General features: G+C 33.0%; 1 protein-coding gene across 1 annotated transcript in view; it reads left to right on the top strand.

Moving 5' to 3' along the window:
- LOC130449117 (uncharacterized) overlaps window positions 1-21,628 on the top strand; it is a 95,116-nt gene that overhangs the window by 30,461 nt on the left and 43,027 nt on the right. The window contains exons 2-3 of the mRNA XM_056786803.1: window positions 7,837-8,033; window positions 16,112-16,264. Of these exons, the coding sequence (XP_056642781.1) occupies window positions 7,889-8,033; window positions 16,112-16,264 (298 nt within the window). The 5' untranslated portion in view covers window positions 7,837-7,888. The remainder of the gene's footprint in view (window positions 1-7,836; window positions 8,034-16,111; window positions 16,265-21,628) is intronic.

Here is a 21,628-nt window from a genome sequence, read left to right as displayed (position 1 = left end):
GAGTAGCTCCACAATTTATTGCGTTTGCGCGTTTCCATAACCAAATTAGCGTCTTCAGAGTTTACTTACAAAATATATAAAAATTCAAATTCTATTGTCTTTCATGTACTAGGAATTTCGAAAAAAGTTGTGGAGCTACTTTAGACATCGAGTAGCTCCACAATTTATTGCGTTTGCGCGTTTCCATAACCAAATTAGCATCTTCAGAGTTTACTTACAAAATATATAAAAATTCAAATTCTATTGTCTTTCATGTACTAGGAATTTCGAAAAAAGTTGTGGAGCTACTTTAGACATCGAGTAGCTCCACAATTTATTGCGTTTGCGCGTTTCCATAACCAAATTAGCATCTTCAGAGTTTACTTACAAAATATATAAAAATTCAAATTCTATTGTCTTTCATGTACTAGGAATTTCGAAAAAAGTTGTGGAGCTACTTTAGACATCGAGTAGCTCCACAATTTATTGCGTTTGCGCGTTTCCATAACCAAATTAGCATCTTCAGAGTTTACTTACAAAATATATAAAAATTCAAATTCTATTGTCTTTCATGTACTAGGAATTTCGAAAAAAGTTGTGGAGCTACTTTAGACATCGAGTAGCTCCACAATTTATTGCGTTTGCGCGTTTCCATAACCAAATTAGCGTCTTCAGAGTTTACTTACAAAATATATAAAAATTCAAATTCTATTGTCTTTCATGTACTAGGAATTTCGAAAAAAGTTGTGGAGCTACTTTAGACATCGAGTAGCTCCACAATTTATTGCGTTTGCGCGTTTCCATACCCGAATTAGCGTCTTCAGACACTAACTTGGGCTTTGTTAGAATGATTGCGATTTGAACTTTGAATTTGATAAATTCGATGATGAGGAAATTTTTTAGAGCAAATCTTTAAATTCTCTCACTTATTTTTTTAATTTGTTGTGGTTCTATCGAAAACATGACCGTTTTTGTTATTTTTATCATTAAATTTCCTTGCCAACTCCTCCCAAACTTTTTCCTTTTTCTTTCAAATTGATTGTATCACTTTTTTTTCATTCGAATATTTCTTTATATTTAAGTTTCCGGAGTTAAAACAGTCAAAGGACGACCTGGGCGCTGGTCATCTTCAGTGCTCTCTCGGACGTCACCAAATCGCTTATACCACTCAAAAACACGCTCACGACATAAAGAATTGTTCTCATAGGCCTCTTACAATAATTTATAACACTCAATCGGATTTTATTTCAATTTAACTAGAAATATGAAATGCGATTTACCCAACGCTTCTAGGGCGCCCTCTAGGCGAGCAGTCTCGTTATTTAATAACCAGACCTCGAACTGGTGTCGATATTATTTTTTTTTCTAACCTTGTTACGATTATTCTGATTTCTTAGAGAGGATTGAGTCGTTTCAGTATCTAAGCAATAATTACATTCGTACATAATATTAACAAATCTAAATCGATAAACAAATAAAATATACAGTTCAGTTTATTCTTCAGCTTCTAGATAAACAAAAAATATATAAATATCCTTATATAAATATTTGCACGTCGATTTAGTTGGAATGACAAGAAATATCGGTAATTTCATTACGATTATTTGAATTTTAAAAAAAAGTACATCGACTATTCATCACGACCATAGAATTCTTAAAATATTGTGGACGATTAAACGAATGGGGAGATACTAAGACGTGTTAACAAACAATAAAAACTCTACGGAATCATTAAAAAGAAAAAAAGCGGCATATTTGGGGCACATAATTCTAAATACTTCATTGTTATTCATTAATTTAGACAAAACTTCAAACATCATCAAAACAAAATCATCGAAATGAAACTGTCAACTGTCAACATTGAAGTTTTCTACTCCAGAACGCTCCGAAAGCGTTTTGCAGTACGGAACTGTCATTTTTACTACATGGAACACTCAAAACGCAACTTTCGATATGTAAATGAATACAGAACAAAGCAAAATCATCGAAGTGAAACTGACAACTGTCAACATTGAAGTTTCCTGGTCCAGAACGTTCCGAAAGCGTTTTGCAGTACGGAACTGTCATTTTTACTACGTGGAACACTCAAAACGCAACTTTAGGTATGTAAATGAATACAGAACGAAGCAAAATCATCGAAGTGAAACTGTCAACTGTCAACATTGAAGTTTTCTACTCCAGAACGCTCCGAAAGCGTTTTGCAGTACGGGAACTGTCATGTTTACTACATGGAACACTCAAAACGCAACTTTCGGTATATAAATGAATACAGAATTAACAACTTTTTGATTACGTCGTCTAAAATAGTGATTTGTTTCGAAAATTATTAAATTTGAACTATACCAATGTTATTATCATACTTTGTTATTATTTATTTTTTACTAAGAACGTATCCGCAAGGACAAGAACCTTCCTATTGATGGACGACTTTATATAACAACGTACAATTGTGAGAAAAGATTGTAATCGTTTGTTTGAGTGAAATTGATGTAAAATAATTTTGTTTGTTCCTAGTGAAGGTGATCTGAAAAACAATGGCGCGTCTTACGAATAACATTAACCATGGAACCTCCGACGTAATTAATATTTATTCGAATCCCTAATGATAGTGAAAGTTGAGGAAATTCGTTTTTAATGAGTGCCATGAGATTCAATTCTCAATAACGCCTACAAACAAAAGTACAATTCGTAATTTTTAGCCTCTGTATTATATTACACATGCCTTACAGGGTGGTCCGCAAAAACTTCGAAAGTGAGTAGATGATATGAATAAAATGCCGTAAAAATTATGATAATTTTCTTCGGAATGTCTCTTTGTGGCGAACGGTTTCCCTGGGCATGTGCAAACGATCTAAAAATCTTCTAAACCATAAATTTGATCGAGTTTAACAAAGAATACGAGGTTTGGTTACGAAAAAGGGTCTACATACGAATGCTCCCCTTCAATATACTACCTTTCCCTAGCCACACACCTTTCCATACGTTTTTTTCCATTGATCGAAGCAGTGCTGGAAGTCTTCTTTGGAGAAGCTCCGGTTTATAGCTTCCGTCGACTCAAATCGGATCCCTTTCAAGGAAATCTTATTATTTAAATCTTATTATTATTATTATTATTGCCTAATTGCACCACAAAGTTGATCGAAACGGTGCTGGAAGTCTCCTTTGGAGAGGACCTTCAGGAGCTCTGCCTTTTTTTCCTCTACAACTTCCATCGACTTAAATCGAGTTTCTTTTAAAGCAGATTTTATCTTCGGAAACAAAAAAAAAGTCGCACGTTGACAAATCTGGTGAGTACGAGCACTGGACTGCTCTTACCGGTGCAAAATCGAACTCGATCTGGCAGTGTTGCCAAAACTGACAAATAGTGAGTCTGGTTGACAGTCTGACCATCTGGAAACCGGCCTCCACTAACTTACGCCTCTTGCAATAATTTATAGCATTGAGTCGAAGTTTTTTTTCAATTTCGTCCCTGTAAAAATTACGGATCGTTAGCCATTGGGCTTAACCCGTCCCTGCCCTTCAGATAGTGTTATTTGATGTTAATATTGAAAGTAAAAGTAACTAAAAGCAAAATTCATTCATCTCCTATTCGGATTGGACTCCAAGAAATACTGAAGATTCCTAAGAATATCGAAAATATTTTTTTCAATTCCTTCTAACCGCTGTATCTCGGAAATGGTAATACTTATGAAAAAAAGTGTGAATACATTTTTTGTAGATAATTTTATGATCTACAATTCTCGTCGGATATATTTTTGCTGTAAAACTCACCGTTTAGCTGAAAAACGCGTGAAACATATTTTTGTAAACTTTAACCATTAATAAAATTTTTTTCGCAAGGGGGATTTTCACAATTCATTTATAATAGTATTTTTAACATTCATACAAATTTTTAGCTCTTTGGGAATTTTCGTTACCTTACTTCTATTTCAAAGACTAATTTGACTGGACTATTAATGGTTGCTTGGGTATCAGGGATTTTAGTTTTGAACCGTAAACCCCCTATTCCAGTTCCGTATACTGTTTTCTACAATTCGAAAACTCGTTTATATAAATTGAGTTATTTTCTTTCGGACACCTCGTATAATCTTCTTATTATATACCAGTAGTCGTTGAAATAACCTTGATAATGGGTTGGTGCTACATCATCACTTTACCGGTACTAGTTTTTTTGTTTTTTTAGTTTTTAATGGCGTTAGATACAGACTAAAATAATGTTTTTATTAACATTGAACTGGTTACCGATAAAACACAAGTGACACGTCTTTGTAAGTTGTTTTACAGGTTATGTAATGAAATGTGTTTCCATACAAGTTTCGTTTCGAAAAAGTTCAACTGCATTTTTTGAGATGTGCTATTTCGATTAAATTTTAGAACTATACGTTAAATAATTTTTCACAACTTTTAAACTCGTTCGGACAAAACCCGGACGGGACGTTCGGCCGGACCGTGTGTCCCCGGCCTTAGAACGTACAAAGTTCGCTGTTTCGAATAAAACAACCTGGGGTTTTAAATATGATGATTATTATTTCAACATTTACGTTTAATATCAAAAAAATTGATTTCTAGTCTGTAATTAATATGAATTAAAATTATTATGTCAACTTTTCTATTTTACTATAACGACGAGTTTTCATAATAATTATCGGAAAATTGGTATTACGTAAGAAGGTAATTGATTCAATTTAATTGTTGGCCTAATACCGATGACCCTTAGATTACGAAAAAATAATATTTAGTATATATACAGGATGTCCTAGGACGAGTTAAAACTACCTGTATACGACAAAATACTTATAGTAGAATCATGAAAATTTCCATATTTGAGTTTTCGGATACGATCTTTTTAACTACAATATTTTCAAAGATGGTCGACTTCCGGTTCTACCGGAAATCGACTATAACTTTGTTATTTTAAATAGAACACCCTGTATATTAATACATTTTTGAAATCTACGTAAAATTTTAGTATAATTTTGTCTAAAAACTTTTTTCGAAAAATGTATACTTTTTGAGTTATTAATTTTTTTGGAAAAATTTTAACCCTTATAAATTATTTTTTTACGAGGACACCCTTAAAGATATGAAAATAATTTCTATTCGATTGCTTTTAGCAAGGTCACACGTATTTGAATATATGTTAAAATTTTTTTTATTTTATACAGGGTGCGTATAAAAAGTTATCAAAGTTTAACTTCATAAATATCAAATTTCTTTAAATAGAATCACCAGATTTTTTTCTATTTTTTCGAATTTTTGTGGTTCATTATAATGAAAGTTACCATAATAGAACATTTCGAGGGTTGTATGAAAAGTTTCTGTATCAGATTTTCTTAACTATACAGGATGTCCAACACGACGAGTTAAAACTATCTGTGTATATACGGCAAAATACTTATAGTAGAATCTTGAAAATTTATACGTTTTGGTTTTCGGATACGATCTTTTTAACTAGAATATTTTCAAAGATGGCCGACTTCCGGTTCTACCGGAAATCGACTATAACTTTGTTATTTTAAATAGAACACCCTGTATATTAATACATTTTTGAAATCTACGTAAAATTTTAATATAGTTTTATCTAAAAACTTTTTTCGAAAAATGCATACTTTTTGAGTTATTAGTTTTTTTTTGTAAAAATTTGAACCCTTATAAATTATTTTTTTACGAGGACACCCTTAAAGATATGAAAATAATTTCTATTCGATTGCTTTTAGCAAGGTCACACGTATTTGAATATATGTTAAAATTTTTTTTATTTTATACAGGGTGCGTATAAAAAGTTATCAAAGTTTAACTTCATAAATATCAAATTTCTTTAAATAGAATCACCAGATTTTTTTCTATTTTTTCGAATTTTTGTGGTTCATTATAATGAAAGTTACCATAATAGAACATTTCGAGGGTTGTATGAAAAGTTTCTGTATCAGATTTTCTTAACTATACAGGATGTCCAACACGACGAGTTAAAACTATCTGTGTATATACGGCAAAATACTTATAGTAGAATCTTGAAAATTTATACGTTTTGGTTTTCGGATACGATCTTTTTAACTAGAATATTTTCAAAGATGGCCGACTTCCGGTTCTACCGGAAATCGACTATAACTTTGTTATTTTAAATAGAACACCCTGTATATTAATACATTTTTGAAATCTACGTAAAATTTTAATATAGTTTTATCTAAAAACTTTTTTCGAAAAATGCATACTTTTTGAGTTATTAGTTTTTTTTTGTAAAAATTTGAACCCTTATAAATTATTTTTTTACGAGGACACCCTTAAAGATATGAAAATAATTTCTATTCGATTGCTTTTAGCAAGGTCACACGTATTTGAATATATGTTAAAATTTTTTTTATTTTATACAGGGTGCGTATAAAAAGTTATCAAAGTTTAACTTCATAAATATCAAATTTCTTTAAATAGAATCACCAGATTTTTTTCTATTTTTTCGAATTTTTGTGGTTCATTATAATGAAAGTTACCATAATAGAACATTTCGAGGGTTGTATGAAAAGTTTCTGTATCAGATTTTCTTAACTATACAGGATGTCCAACACGACGAGTTAAAACTATCTGTGTATATACGGCAAAATACTTATAGTAGAATCTTGAAAATTTATACGTTTTGGTTTTCGGATACGATCTTTTTAACTAGAATATTTTCAAAGATGGCCGACTTCCGGTTCTACCGGAAATCGACTATAACTTTGTTATTTTAAATAGAACACCCTGTATATTAATACATTTTTGAAATCTACGTAAAATTTTAATATAGTTTTATCTAAAAACTTTTTTCGAAAAATGCATACTTTTTGAGTTATTAGTTTTTTTTTGTAAAAATTTGAACCCTTATAAATTATTTTTTTACGAGGACACCCTTAACGATATGAAAATGGTTTTTGTTCGGTTGCTTTTAGCAAAGTCAGACGTATTTGAATATAAGTTGAAAAATTTCTTATTTTATACAAGGTGCGTATAAAAAGTGTTCAAAGTTTAACTACATAAATATTAAATTTCTTTATTTTTTTAAGGAGAATCACCCTGTTTTTTCCATTTTAATGCATTCGGGGGTGACAAATAAGGCAAATTCATGTATACCTTCCTATACCTAAACCTTTGGTTAACCAGATATTAAATGTTTTCTGTCAATTTTTAGAGATGCAGATGTGGTCTAAATCTTAATTTGACGCGTTAACTTTTGCTTCAAATGAAACGTATACAGTTTGATTTGATTTTTATTGACAGCGCGATTTTTGACGTTTACAAACGTGGGCGTAGAAAACTGTCATTTAAAACGAATGTTGACAGCGCGATTTTTGACGTTTACAAACGTGGGCGTAGAAAACTGTCATTTAAAACGAATGTTGACAGCGCGATTTTTGACGTTTACAAACGTGGGCGTAGAAAACTGTCATTTACAAAGAATTTTGACATCGCGATTTTTGACGTTTATACACATGGGCGTAGAAAAAAATCATAACGTTTCTGTTTGCCTAATATTAAATACAACTATTTAAAATTGATTCAGTTTATACGAAGCTGTATAGTATGAAAAACTTCACGGTAGGCTGATCACTTCAATTACCTGCATACACACACACGTCGAGTGCAAAATATGTGAACCGATTTAATAGATCTACCACATATTTATGTACTATATCAACTAGTGTTATAATGGCGGCTAGTATTGCAGATAATAGTTAATTAAAACGAAAAAAAAAAGAAATGATCGACAACCTCGTTACGGCGTTATTCCTTTTTTTTTTTGTTTGTTCTTAAACACTAGAATTTATATATCGAATACTGTTATTGACTGTTTTTAGTTTAAAACTGATATTTGTAATCTTCTAGTTTCAGGGCCTAGGAAAATACTCAATGGCTGAATGGCCTTGGGAGGTGCCAGATGGAAGCGAAATCAAATGTCGTGATAGTGCCATGGCTTCCAGCGGTACTGTTTGTCATAACGCTTTATCCAATGGAAGTTACATCGGCAGCGACGCTGATCGTTACCAGACACAACAATGGAGATATATTTACTCAAATGACAGGTAATATTAGTTGAAAAATAAAACATATCTTCCTTACGAGACTCGTATAATAACTTCCAAGATCTTTTTTCCGTTTCCCGAACTTCGAAAAAGTTAAAAAGATTAAAGCGTCATCGCTGGAAATTGATTTGTTTCTTCATTAAATCGGAATCTTCTCGGATAACCCTCGTATTCCAAACATTTATGATCCGTTTTTATTTCAATATGCAAAAAATTCATTTCAAATTCGAATCCATTTGTTTTGTTTTCGAAATCTCGAAATACAATGGGTACATCAGTGGTTTAAACGCGTGGTGGTCGCGGGGTGTTGAGTCCGGACTGTAGGGGGACTATTCTAGTATCTACCGCGCCGGTTCTGATATTATATCGAGCATAAAACGCGCGGTATCCCGAAGGGTTCGTAGATGACAGACTCTAATGTCGGATTCCTCCAAAATGAGTTGTTCGAAGCGACGAATTTTGTCTGGTGTGATATTGGTTGGCGGTCGACGATCGTGCGGCTCATTCTCGACTATTTTGCGGCCGTTTTTGAAGCGCTTCAGTTTATTCAAATACGATAGAAAAATTCATGGTTACTATCGAATTTATTTTGTAAACTATGAAAAATCCGGGTTTTTAATATAAAAAAACGAGTGGATTCACCTCGGAATTGGTCGGGCTAATGAGGAATTGAAATCAAAACCAGTTGTAACAAGTATTCGGAGTGTATTCAATGAAATTTATGGATTCAAAGTCGAAAATTGAAAAGAAACTCACGATATCAAATTCAAAGAAAATTTGCTTAGTTTCATCACTGATTTCCAGGTGATTTTCTTTTGATTGGGGTCTCAATATCTCAATAAAAGGATCCGGAGTCTCCAGTAGCTTACGGAACACGTCTTCGTTGGTAGATATAAGAGGTTCTTGTTATTTTTCTTCCTATTTTCTCGTGTCTCTTTGGACGATATTCCGACTGGAAAAATCGACTTCTACACCCAGCTAACACATAATCAAGCTGCGGCCTCAAAACATACAGCCGCGTTATGTACAGCGTTTGTCTCGATCATATTTGAACCGCCCTCGTATGTACAAAAAAGGTTTGAGCACTTTCCAAACTTCATTATTGTAAACTTTAACTTTCAAAACATAAAAATTGGTAAAGAAACTTTGATTTAGTTCATTTTTAAGTAATTTAATCAATAATTTCTTTATAGATTTTCATTTTGAAAATGATTGTTAAAACGTGTCAGCATTTATAGAGTTTGTTTCGATCATATTTGAACCGCCCTCGTATATACAAAAAAGGTTTGAGCACTTTCCAAACTTCATTATTGTGAACTTTAACTTTCAAAACATAAAAATTGGTAAAGAAACTTTGATTTAGTTCATTTTTAAGTAATTTAATCAATAATTTCTTTCATTTTGAAAATGATTGTTAAAACGTGTCAGCATTTATAGAGTTTGTTTCGATCATATTTGAACCGCCCTCGTATATACAAAAAAGGTTTGAGCACTTTCCAAACTTCATAATTGTGAACTTTAACTTTCAAAACATAAAAATTGGTAAAGAAACTTTGATTTAGTTCATTTTTAAGTAATTTAATCAATAATTTCTTTCATTTTGAAAATGATTGTTAAAACGTGTCAGCATTTATAGAGTTTGTTTCGATCATATTTGAACCGCCCTCGTATATACAAAAAAGGTTTGACCACTTTCCAAACTTCATTATTATAAACTTTAACTTTCAAAACATAAAAATTGGTAAAGAAACTTTGATTTAGTTCATTTTTAAGTAATTTAATCAATAATTTCTTTATAGATTTTCATTTTGAAAATGATTGTTAAAACGTGTCAGCATTTATAGAGTTTGTTTCGATCATATTTGAACCGCCCTCGTATATACAAAAAAGGTTTGAGCACTTTCCAAACTTCATAATTGTGAACTTTAACTTTCAAAACATAAAAATTGGTAAAGAAACTTTGATTTAGTTCATTTTTAAGTAATTTAATCAATAATTTCTTTCATTTTGAAAATGATTGTGAAAACGTGTCAGCATTTATAGAGTTTGTTTCGATCATATTTGAACCGCCCTCGTATATACAAAAAAGGTTTGAGCACTTTCCAAACTTCATAATTGTGAACTTTAACTTTCAAAACATAAAAATTGGTAAAGAAACTTTGATTTAGTTCATTTTTAAGTAATTTAATCAATAATTTCTTTCATTTTGAAAATGATTGTTAAAACGTGTCAGCATTTATAGAGTTTGTTTCGATCATATTTGAACCGCCCTCGTATATACAAAAAAGGTTTGAGCACTTTCCAAACTTCATAATTGTGAACTTTAACTTTCAAAACATAAAAATTGGTAAAGAAACTTTGATTTAGTTCATTTTTAAGTAATTTAATCAATAATTTCTTTCATTTTGAAAATGATTGTGAAAACGTGTCAGCATTTATAGAGTTTGTTTCGATCATATTTGAACCGCCCTCGTATATACAAAAAAGGTTTGAGCACTTTCCAAACTTCATAATTGTGAACTTTAACTTTCAAAACATAAAAATTGGTAAAGAAACTTTGATTTAGTTCATTTTTAAGTAATTTAATCAATAATTTCTTTCATTTTGAAAATGATTGTGAAAACGTGTCAGCATTTATAGAGTTTGTTTCGATCATATTTGAACCGCCCTCGTATATACAAAAAAGGTTTGAGCACTTTCCAAACTTCATAATTGTGAACTTTAACTTTCAAAACATAAAAATTGGTAAAGAAACTTTGATTTAGTTCATTTTTAAGTAATTTAATCAATAATTTCTTTCATTTTGAAAATGATTGTGAAAACGTGTCAGCATTTATAGAGTTTGTTTCGATCATATTTGAACCGCCCTCGTATATACAAAAAAGGTTTGAGCACTTTCCAAACTTCATAATTGTGAACTTTAACTTTCAAAACATAAAAATTGGTAAAGAAACTTTGATTTAGTTCATTTTTAAGTAATTTAATCAATAATTTCTTTCATTTTGAAAATGATTGTGAAAACGTGTCAGCATTTATAGAGTTTGTTTCGATCATATTTGAACCGCCCTCGTATATACAAAAAAGGTTTGAGCACTTTCCAAACTTCATAATTGTGAACTTTAACTTTCAAAACATAAAAATTGGTAAAGAAACTTTGATTTAGTTCATTTTTAAGTAATTTAATCAATAATTTCTTTCATTTTGAAAATGATTGTTAAAACGTGTCAGCATTTATAGAGTTTGTTTCGATCATATTTGAACCGCCCTCGTATATACAAAAAAGGTTTGAGCACTTTCCAAACTTCATAATTGTGAACTTTAACTTTCAAAACATAAAAATTGGTAAAGAAACTTTGATTTAGTTCATTTTTAAGTAATTTAATCAATAATTTCTTTATAGATTTTCATTTTGAAAATGATTGTTAAAACGTGTCAGCATTTATAGAGTTTGTTTCGATCATATTTGAACCGCCCTCGTATATACAAAAAAGGTTTGAGCACTTTCCAAACTTCATAATTGTGAACTTTAACTTTCAAAACATAAAAATTGGTAAAGAAACTTTGATTTAGTTCATTTTTAAGTAATTTAATCAATAATTTCTTTCATTTTGAAAATGATTGTTAAAACGTGTCAGCATTTATAGAGTTTGTTTCGATCATATTTGAACCGCCCTCGTATATACAAAAAAGGTTTGAGCACTTTCCAAACTTCATAATTGTGAACTTTAACTTTCAAAACATAAAAATTGGTAAAGAAACTTTGATTTAGTTCATTTTAAGTAATCCAATTTCTTTCATTTTGAAAATAATTGTTAAAACGTGTCAGCATTTATAGAGTTTGTTTCGATCATATTTGAACCGCCCTCGTATATACAAAAAAGGTTTGAGCACTTTCCAAACTTCATTATTGTGAACTTTAACTTTCAAAACATAAAAATTGGTAAAGAAACTTTGATTTAGTTCATTTTAAGTAATCCAATTTCTTTCATTTTGAAAATAATTGTTAACGCGTGCCAGTTTTTGTTGGTAACCAAGTTTATCATCTTCTAAATTGACTTGTTTATTCTACTATGCTAACTACTGTCATTTTCCTAATTAATTCATTAGTATATATGTAAATGAATAGTAACTAATATGCTAATTCGATAAAGGAACGTGTGGAATTACTTACAAAACAGATATTGAAATAAAATAAAAGTTATCGAGACGTTTCTCTTCAAATTCAAAAACCTATTCAAAATTCATTAACAGACGATATTCGATTTGATATTTAGATAATCGATTTTCCAAATTCCGAAATATTTTACCAAAAATAATTCGTATCTATATACAGGACGTCCGAAATAACATTTAAACAAATCAGATCTGGACGACCAATTGCATAGAAAATTTCCGATTCCCTCGTCTTCAACACGCCATCTCGAATTTCTATTATCAAAGAAGAAAGTCAAACCGATGTTTTTGAAGCGCCCGAAGATCGATTGACTCTTCTTTTGGGTGGAAATTCCACTGGAAGGCTTCAAATTGAAATCTTCGACACGTACAGATACCTTACCAGTTTTTTAGCGATCCGATCGATAAATCTAAGTAACAAGGGAGGTTTTTTTTCCAAACAGCTTCCAAAAGTTTTTTATTTCTTCACAATCCACCTGGTCGTCTACCAATACTGGTTCCACAACGGGGTTTGGAAATAGAGGTGACCAGGGAGCTGTAGCTTACATTTGGTCAACTGGAACATATGAAGCCGGATAACAATCTGCTCCAGCTGGGAATATTTGGCCCGATGTGGTAGAAGCACCGAGCTGAGTTCAATATACACATGTAATCCATTGGTCTAGAGATTTTGGAAAGAAGGATCGGTGCGGAATACACATGTCCAGCACGTTTCCAGGTTCTTTCCTATTTGCAACTCCGGCTCGCTACATTCGCACCAAAAACGAAGGCTATAACTCGACAGTAGGTACCGATGATACGATTTGAGAAGAGAAATCACGTGTTCGGGTCTATTCCCGTCGTTACGAAGGGAAAAATCGCGAAGGATTCAATTTGAATTAGCAGTTTAAACAATTCTTCAATTCTCCATTAAAGGGGAGGAAAAACAACAGAACCTCGTGATTTAATTTTGTTTTCATTTCCCTGTCAGATAATCGCGTCCGATTGTATGATCGGAAGGATGCGCGATACGTGTGTGCCGGCCTTAAAGCGAGGTATTATTCTACATTGTATAAATCGCGAAGGCAACAATGTAATTTTCCAAATGACATGAAAAACCTACGTGAATAATATACGTCCTTAATTAATAAACTTATCGCTAATAACGAACAAACTTATTCAAGTCGATGGAAATGTTTAAAGGTGAACCAACTATTGACAGTACGGCTTCTAGTTTTGAGGTTAAAACACCACGCATCAACAACTAACATTTAATTTCGCGGTAATGGCCGTTTATATCGGTACTATATATTCATAAACATAAATAATCAAGTAAATAATAATTATTTCTCAATTTTCTAGTTATCTCGATGTAAATTTGTACTTTAATGTTATGATGTTAAATCTGCATTCTTACAAGAAATAAAATCTTTCAGTAGTTCTCTGTATGTCTTAATGAGAAGTAGATAAATAAATAAAAGTTGTTAATTCTGTATGTATTTACATACCGAAAGTTACGTTTTGAGTATTCCGTGTAGCGAAAGTGACAGTTCCGTACTGCAAAACGCTCTCGGAACGTTCTGGAGTGACTCTAGCCACTTCAATGTTGACAGTTGGCAGTTTCACTTCGATTAATTTTTAATTTTCTGTCATTATTTGTTTTATCCGAAGTTTCTATTAAATTAATGTAAAACAATGAATGATGATGAAAAGGAATTTACGCCTGTAGAAACGGACACGTTTTTGAGGTGCCTAAATTATAAATATTAGGACCTATTGGAACTGGTTTGATTCTTCTAGGTACGCTTATGATGATTAAACAGTAAACTTAATATATCTCGGAACGAAGAATCCTGACATGTCAGATGCCTGCCGGTATCATTGTTCGAATCTGTTTCTTACAAATCCTTGTAGTTACATACCTTTAGAGAGAGCGCGTGTTAGTAGCCATTTCCTCAATAAAATGTAAATGGTCATTGAAAAATAACAAGTTTTTCCTCATTTGTTTGTAAAATATGAATTAGTTATACGAGTACCGTTGGAAAAACAGTTTGTCATTCATACGAGTGAAATGAGAGAAATTCTAATAATGAAAATTGTTCGAACGTATTAAAATATGGTATAATCGACGGATGTCATCAAGAAACCTTCAATTATGAAGTGTCCAGCTACTGTAAACAAATCAGTTTATCTGGTGAATGAACTTATTGATTGTTTTGAAATGGGAAAAACTGTGTAAATGGAGAGTTATTGCAACGTTTTAGCGACGAAAATAAGTAAAAACTGTCGAATTTGACTAAGAAGAAAGCGGCAGCAATTTGAATTATTACTTCATGCACCGTATTCGACAGATTTAGCCTCATCGGATTATTTTCTGCTCCCAGACTTAAAAAAATAGTCAATATCGGAAGTTTACGCCTTATTTGAGGAGCTCGACGATTCTTATTACAAAAAATTATCAAACATCGCAGGAAAAATTATATTTTTGTGTTTTTTTTTTTTTATTGGACTAGATACTTCTGGGACTATCCTCGTATAGGGGTATATATTGAAGTGCAGAACGAATTCAAATGAAAATTTAATAACAATTTTTCACATATCTTGTTTTAATCCTGAAGATTATTGCTAGTTTTTATTTTTCGCGAAAATTGTTATGCTTCAACCCCGGTAATCGTATTCAAACCAGTTTCAACTAAAACAGGTTAAAGTGTGTTAATGTTTCTTGAATGCTTAGCACACAATAACAATGTTTTATCACGATATAAAAGTTTCATGACTTTACATGTCTTTAGACATATCATTTATTCAATCATTCATTTATTCGATTTCTAACGTGTCGGTTCGTCCATAAATTCATAAATATGAATCGATTATTAGAAAAACTTTCTAAGTTCGGTCAAAGTACAATTTATGATGATAAATAACCTCATAAATAATAAAATATCGAATAAACATTGCTTTCGCCTGTATTTTAAATAAATTTCCACTGAAACATTCATACAAACACATTCACAATTTCTCGGGGTTTTTCGAAACGTTCGCATCCGAGTTATATCACCGCATTAAGCGAAAAAAAATCGATTAAAAATCATCAAACAATCACATGTCTATAACGTTTTGAAAGACCCTGTATACGAAGGGTATTCGATGGACACGTATCAGTGTCAACTGTCAATACAGTACGGAATATGTTTAAAATGCAGATTTCAGTGTAGTACGGAGCGTATTCGATGGATCTGTATCCGTGTCAGCTGTCAATACAGTACGGAATATGTTTAAAATGCAGATTTCCGAATAGTACGGAGCGTATTCGATGGATCTGTATCCGTGTCAGCTGTCAATACAGTACGAACGTGTTTAAAATGCAGATTTCAGTGTAGTACGGAGCGTATTCGATGGATCTGTATCCGTGTCAGCTGTCAATACAGTACGAATGTGTTTAAAATGCAGATTTCAGTGTAGTACGGAGCGTATTCGATGGATCTGTATCCGTGTCAGCCGTCAATACAGTACGAATGTGTTTAAAATGCAGATTTCAGTGTAGTACGGAGCGTATTCGATAGTTACGTATCCGTGTCAGCTGTCAATACAGTACGGAATGTGTTTGCAGATTTCAGTGTAGTTCGGAGCGTATTCGATGGATACGTATCCGTGTCAGCTGTCAATACAGTACGAATGTGTTTAAAATGCAGATTTCAGTGTAGTACGGAGCGTATTCGATAGTTACGTATCCGTGTCAGCTGTCAATACAGTACGGAATGTGTTTGCAGATTTCAGTGTAGTTCGGAGCGTATTCGATGGATACGTATCCGAGTCAGCTGTCATTACACAGTAAATCTAATCTAAAGAAACGTAAATACAATGAACGAAACAAGATAAAATCGACTTTTCAATAATATTTACGAAATTGTTTTGTGTATTTTCAGGACCAGATACAAAATGCATGCCGGATACTTGCGTAGGTATAAGCAGCGGCACTGCTACTGCATTATCCGATCAAGATATGTGTACATGTCGGTGCCATCCTCATCTACCGGCCTTCAGAGAAGATCTTCATATCTGCGTAGATGACATTCACGGTACGTATTCCGTACGTTTTCTATTCAGACGGTTGCGAATTAAAACCTACTGTAGACCAGTTGAAACAATACAAAAATTCTTAGCTCGCTTCATAAACATTCCTCGAAAAAATGTGTTTACGGTTGAATAAGCATCAGCGATTGGTCGAAGGCGAACGAACGATTCAATTTACGTCTAGTATCAGTGCGAAAATCTAACGAAATCCGTTCGAGAGTGCATAAAATCGTTCTAACAATTTTTTTGAGATGTACCTTACGATATTTACACGTATAATTATTTCCATGCAATATTAATAGGTTAGTTAGCATATGGAATTCTAAATAAAACTATGCGGAACGTCTACGAATCGATTATGAATCTGGTTAATCGATATATTTTCGTTTTTGTCTACAAACGAGAATGGTTCTAGAAGCGCCTGGATTGATCTAGAGATGGCGGTAGTTGCTTGAAAAGTACGTTTCAAGTTCGAAGACCCCGCGTTGTATTTGGACTTATTAGTCCAAGTAGAGTTTGCAGAGTTTGAGCGCGTCCAATTGGTCCCGAATTTATTCGGAATTTGATATTTCGAACAAAACTATCGTCGAATTCGTTTCCTCGATCTCACATTTCGAAAGTAACAAAAGATTTGGACTGGAACGTGTTCGATCAACTTCAGTACATCCCGGATTTTGCTCCTAGCGATTTTCCGTTTTGTTGTTTCGTCTGAAATCTTTTCTTGGTGCGGGCGACAACATTTATACAAAAACTGACATAAATTGGCGATTTTGTTGAAAAATCTTTGACCGCCGAGACGATTTTCAAAGTATGGAAACAGAAAATGATCCGAGGGGGTTAAATCTGCCGTGTAGGTAGAAATTCGAACTTTAATTCATTAATTTTCGGCATCGCAATCACGGATGTGTGAGTTGGTGCGATAACTTGATGAAACAACCTTTCTTCGTAGCCAAATGCTTGGTTTCTTCATTTCAAACGATTCAATAATACTAGTCGTTGATGGTTTTTCCTTTTTCAACATGGTGAATGAAAATTATCCCAAGCGTACACCGAAAAACCAACGCCATGACTTTTCCTGTTCATAGAACGATGTTTGGTTTCTTCGGAGCTGGTTCTACCTTTTCAATCAATCCATTTTTTCGTTTCTGATGGACCCACGTTTCATCGATGGTTATGAAAACGGTGCGAAAATTCGGCTTTATAGCCAAATACTCGATGGAAACATCTTCTAGACGTAGATAACCGAACGGAACTTACTTCGTAGATATACCTCGTATATTATTCTATAATTCGTATTTAATTACTTTGTTGTAACTAATAATTATCGCGATCAATTTATTCGGATTAAAAACGAAGATGATATTGGGGGTTTAATTGATGATTAAAACTCGGATTTTTTTTTCTTTTGCGCTTTTTTCTAGTTACCATAAAAGGTATTATGTTGTTATTTAAGTTTTACGACAATTCTCGTCGAAAGATTATTCTATACGGTTAACTTCCAGTTACGTGACACTATTTTAGTTATTCTTTGAATAAAAATTTCCGATTTATTCCTTATACCTACGAAGAATACGCGGTACAAAGGAATTTAACGTGTTTTTATTAAACATAAAATTGATTACGTAAAAAAGGTTTAAAGTCGTTAACGAAGAATTATATCTCAAAGAAATAAACCGCGATCGAAAGTTTCAAAGAGAAACCCAACGAAAATTACAAGAAATATTGATGAGAAATTAATAGTTAATTCTGTGTTTAAATCCCCTCGATTCTCTAACCGTTCGTAAGAAAATTTCTTCGTCAATCATAGACTAGGTATCGTCAGCTGTTATATCTCAGAAAACTGATCCATTGGATCGTGGATAGAGATTATCAATAACCCATAACGAGGGGCCCAGTATTGGCTAAGATTTGAGCCAAGTATGTACAACTCTGGCCCTAACTTGGAAGCCGTTATTGGCCCAGATGGTAGCAATGTACCTCGCTCGCACTGCATCTCTAGACCAGGCCTGGTTGTCTAGATAAATCAAAGACTGATCTGCATCCCTGGGCCAGACCTATAGTTGTCTAGATAAACCAAAGATTGATCTGCATCCCTGGACCAGGCCTGGTTGTCTAGGAAAACCAAAGATTGATCTGCATCCCTGGACCAGGCTGGGCGCTTGTAAAAATAGATTTTCCATATATAGTTTCATGACAAATTTGCTGTTTAGATATTAGAATAAAATTTTATATAGTTAATCAGAGTTTTGCCAAGTCTGGCCCAAGCTATGCCCCGTCGTTCAAGTCCGGGGGCTTCTACATGGGAATACCTGTACGCCGTCTTTTCCGATGCTTTTTCCACTGTTTTGTAGCTGATACCTCTGAAGGGTTCAACTCCCATGAAGAATTAGTCTGTCCTGGTTATTTGTTTATACCACCCTTAATTCGCTTTAAAAATCGGTGGTGTGGGAATGGAACGGATAAAATTGCGTTTCAGTATTACCTTGACACGCGTATTTACGTTTCTACAAATAAATCACCAACTGAATACTCGATTTCTCAATTAACGGCGTGTTTATAACAAAACTTTGCGATGTTTATTGTTATTGCCTTATTGAAAAACTTCAATCGACCGTTAGATGGTTGAAAGTTTATGCGAGATATCTACCTTCGATGACCTCTGAATTGTCGAAGAAGAAAATTTCTTTGTAACGTCCCGAACGGAAAATAGTCGCTCATCAATATGTCCGCCGTGTCTTGTTTAATAGATTTCAACAAAACAAACCGACTACAAACAAATTCTTCTATGCGTTACGAGGGTTTTTCGAAAAAATACGCTAGAAATATTCGTACAAATAAATCCGGTCTCGTAATGATGAATCAACTCAAATATTTTCGAGTGAATGTCCGAATACCGCGAGGAACAATCTCTGGAATGTACAAAGACTGACTTCAATCATCTAAATCATCTTCAACAGGTGCACTGGAAGTGATTCCACGTCTCCAAGTTGTACTGGAAACCGTGGCGGTTGGTTCAAAGACGAACCGTCCCTAAATAAGTTCGAAGATGAAGAACCGGAAGCGTTACTCGATAAAGATTGTTACCAATTAGAAGAAGAGCTCGCTGGATCTTTGGGTGTTACTCGAGCAGCCGTTTCAAAACGTTTAAAAGCAAGGAAATTGGGTTCCGCGCGAACTCAATCCGAGAGACGTCGAAAGGCGGTTTTGCATGTCCGAAATGCTGTTGGAACGTCATTTTTGCGTCGGATTGTAACTGGTGATGTAAAATGGATCCATTACGACAACCCCAAACGCAAAAAATCTACCAATTCAACGGCAAAGCCGAATATCCATGGCGCGAAGGTAATGGTGAGATCAGAAGGGTGTGCTGTATTATGAGCTGTTGAATCCTGGTGAAACCATCAAAGGAGAACGCTACCGAACACAATTAATCCGTTTGAAGAGAGCAAGAGTCGAAAAACGCCCGGAATATGCGACCGGACATCCCTCGGTCCCACGGTGCTATTCCGGTTAAGAACTATTTGGAAAAAAGCGGATGGGAAGTTTTACCTCACCCGCCTTATAGTCCGGACTTTGCCTCTTGTGATTAGCATTTGTCCCAGTCGATGCGCACACTGGAAAACGGTTCAAATCAGAGCAAGATATCGAAAATTGGTTCGATTCATTCTTGGCTGCCAAGTTGTATCAGTTCTTTTGGGACGGGATCCACAAATTGCCAAAAAAAATGGGTAAAGGTCGTGGCTTCAGATGGGGGGTACTTATGCGCTTGTTTTTCTTAAATAAACGGTCAAATTTTGAAAAAAAAAAACAGCACGAATTATGTTAGACTACGATTTTGGTGGAAGATTTTTGGTGTAGATTTTTTCGAGATAAAAATTTCGAGATTCGTTATTTTAACCGTATATATAATGATTCATCGAAAATAATGATAAATCGGCAGCTGCAACACGTACCAAGGTACTTAGTTTTTCAAATAAAACCTAACGAGAAGGTAACGAAACGTCTGCAGTATTAAACTAACGGAAATAATTAGTTATAAATCAATATTAATTGACTAGAGTATTATATGTAATTACGCTTTTATTCAACTATTTATGCTTATAATTATTCCTTGGCTTTAGTGTATATTGTAAAGAAAATGAACGAGGGGTCAAAAATCAGCTCGTAATTCAAGGAAAAAAATGTAGAAAAAATATTTAATGGAAAGAAAAAAAAAAAACCATCAAACCTTCCATCACATCATTTGATCTTTTTAGAACTGTACGTTTTATATTTTGTCATATATACTATTGAGCTGGCTTATTAGAGTATAATTAGAGCTGTAGGCGTCGTATTTTGGCTCAATAGAATGTTTTTTGAGTGAATTAAACACGTAAATTAGAAATATATAAAAATGGCCGTGGTAGACATTTTACATTAAAAACGTGCTTTTGTTATAACAAAATCCCGGTTTATATTCGAACCACCCTCGTATTCGATTTAAAACAATTCAAACTGTCATTATCTTGTCAATATTTTGGGATTAATTCATAATTTACGTGATAGTTGTAGATAAAATTTGATTTATTTAATAATTTAGTCGATATCTTCGGAAAAATCAATTCAATCATTTGCTAAACATTTAAAGTTTTGTTTAGAGAAAATCCCCATCAATTGAATGTGTTTTTTAAAGAGATTTACAAGATTTTGAAAATTCGTCGTGGCCAGAAAAACCTAAATTAATCACTGAAGTAATTCGAATGAAATGAAATTTTGTTATAACAAAATCCCGGTTTATATTCGAACCACCCTCGTATTCGATTTAAAACAATCCAAACTGTCATTATCTTGTCAATATTTTGGGATTAATTCATAATTTACGTGATAGTTGTAGATAAAATTTGATTTATTTAATAATTTAGTCGATATCTTCGGAAAAATCAATTCAATCATTTGCTAAACATTTAAAGTTTTGTTTAGAGAAAATCCCCATCAATTGAATGCGTTTTTTAAAGAGATTTACAAGATTTTGAAAATTCTTCGTGGCCAGAAAGACCTGAATTAATCACTGAAGTGATTCGCATCAAATGAAATTTTGTTATAACAAAATCCCGGTTTATATTCGAACCACCCTCGTATTCGATTTAAAACAATTCAAACTGTCATTATCTTGTCAATATTTTGGGATTAATTCATAATTTACGTGATAGTTGTAGATAAAATTTGATTTATTTAATAATTTAGTCGATATCTTCGGAAAAATCAATTCAATCATTTGCTAAACATTTAAAGTTTTGTTTAGAGAAAATCCCCATCAATTGAATGTGTTTTTTAAAGAGATTTACAAGATTTTGAAAATTCTTCGTGGCCAGAAAGACCTGAATTAATCA

Source organism: Diorhabda sublineata, chromosome 9 (genome assembly GCF_026230105.1).
Source record: "Diorhabda sublineata isolate icDioSubl1.1 chromosome 9, icDioSubl1.1, whole genome shotgun sequence".
NCBI lineage: Eukaryota > Metazoa > Arthropoda > Insecta > Coleoptera > Chrysomelidae > Diorhabda > Diorhabda sublineata.
Note: the sequence above shows the minus strand (reverse complement) of the source record. Positions and strands in the feature narration are given on the sequence as shown.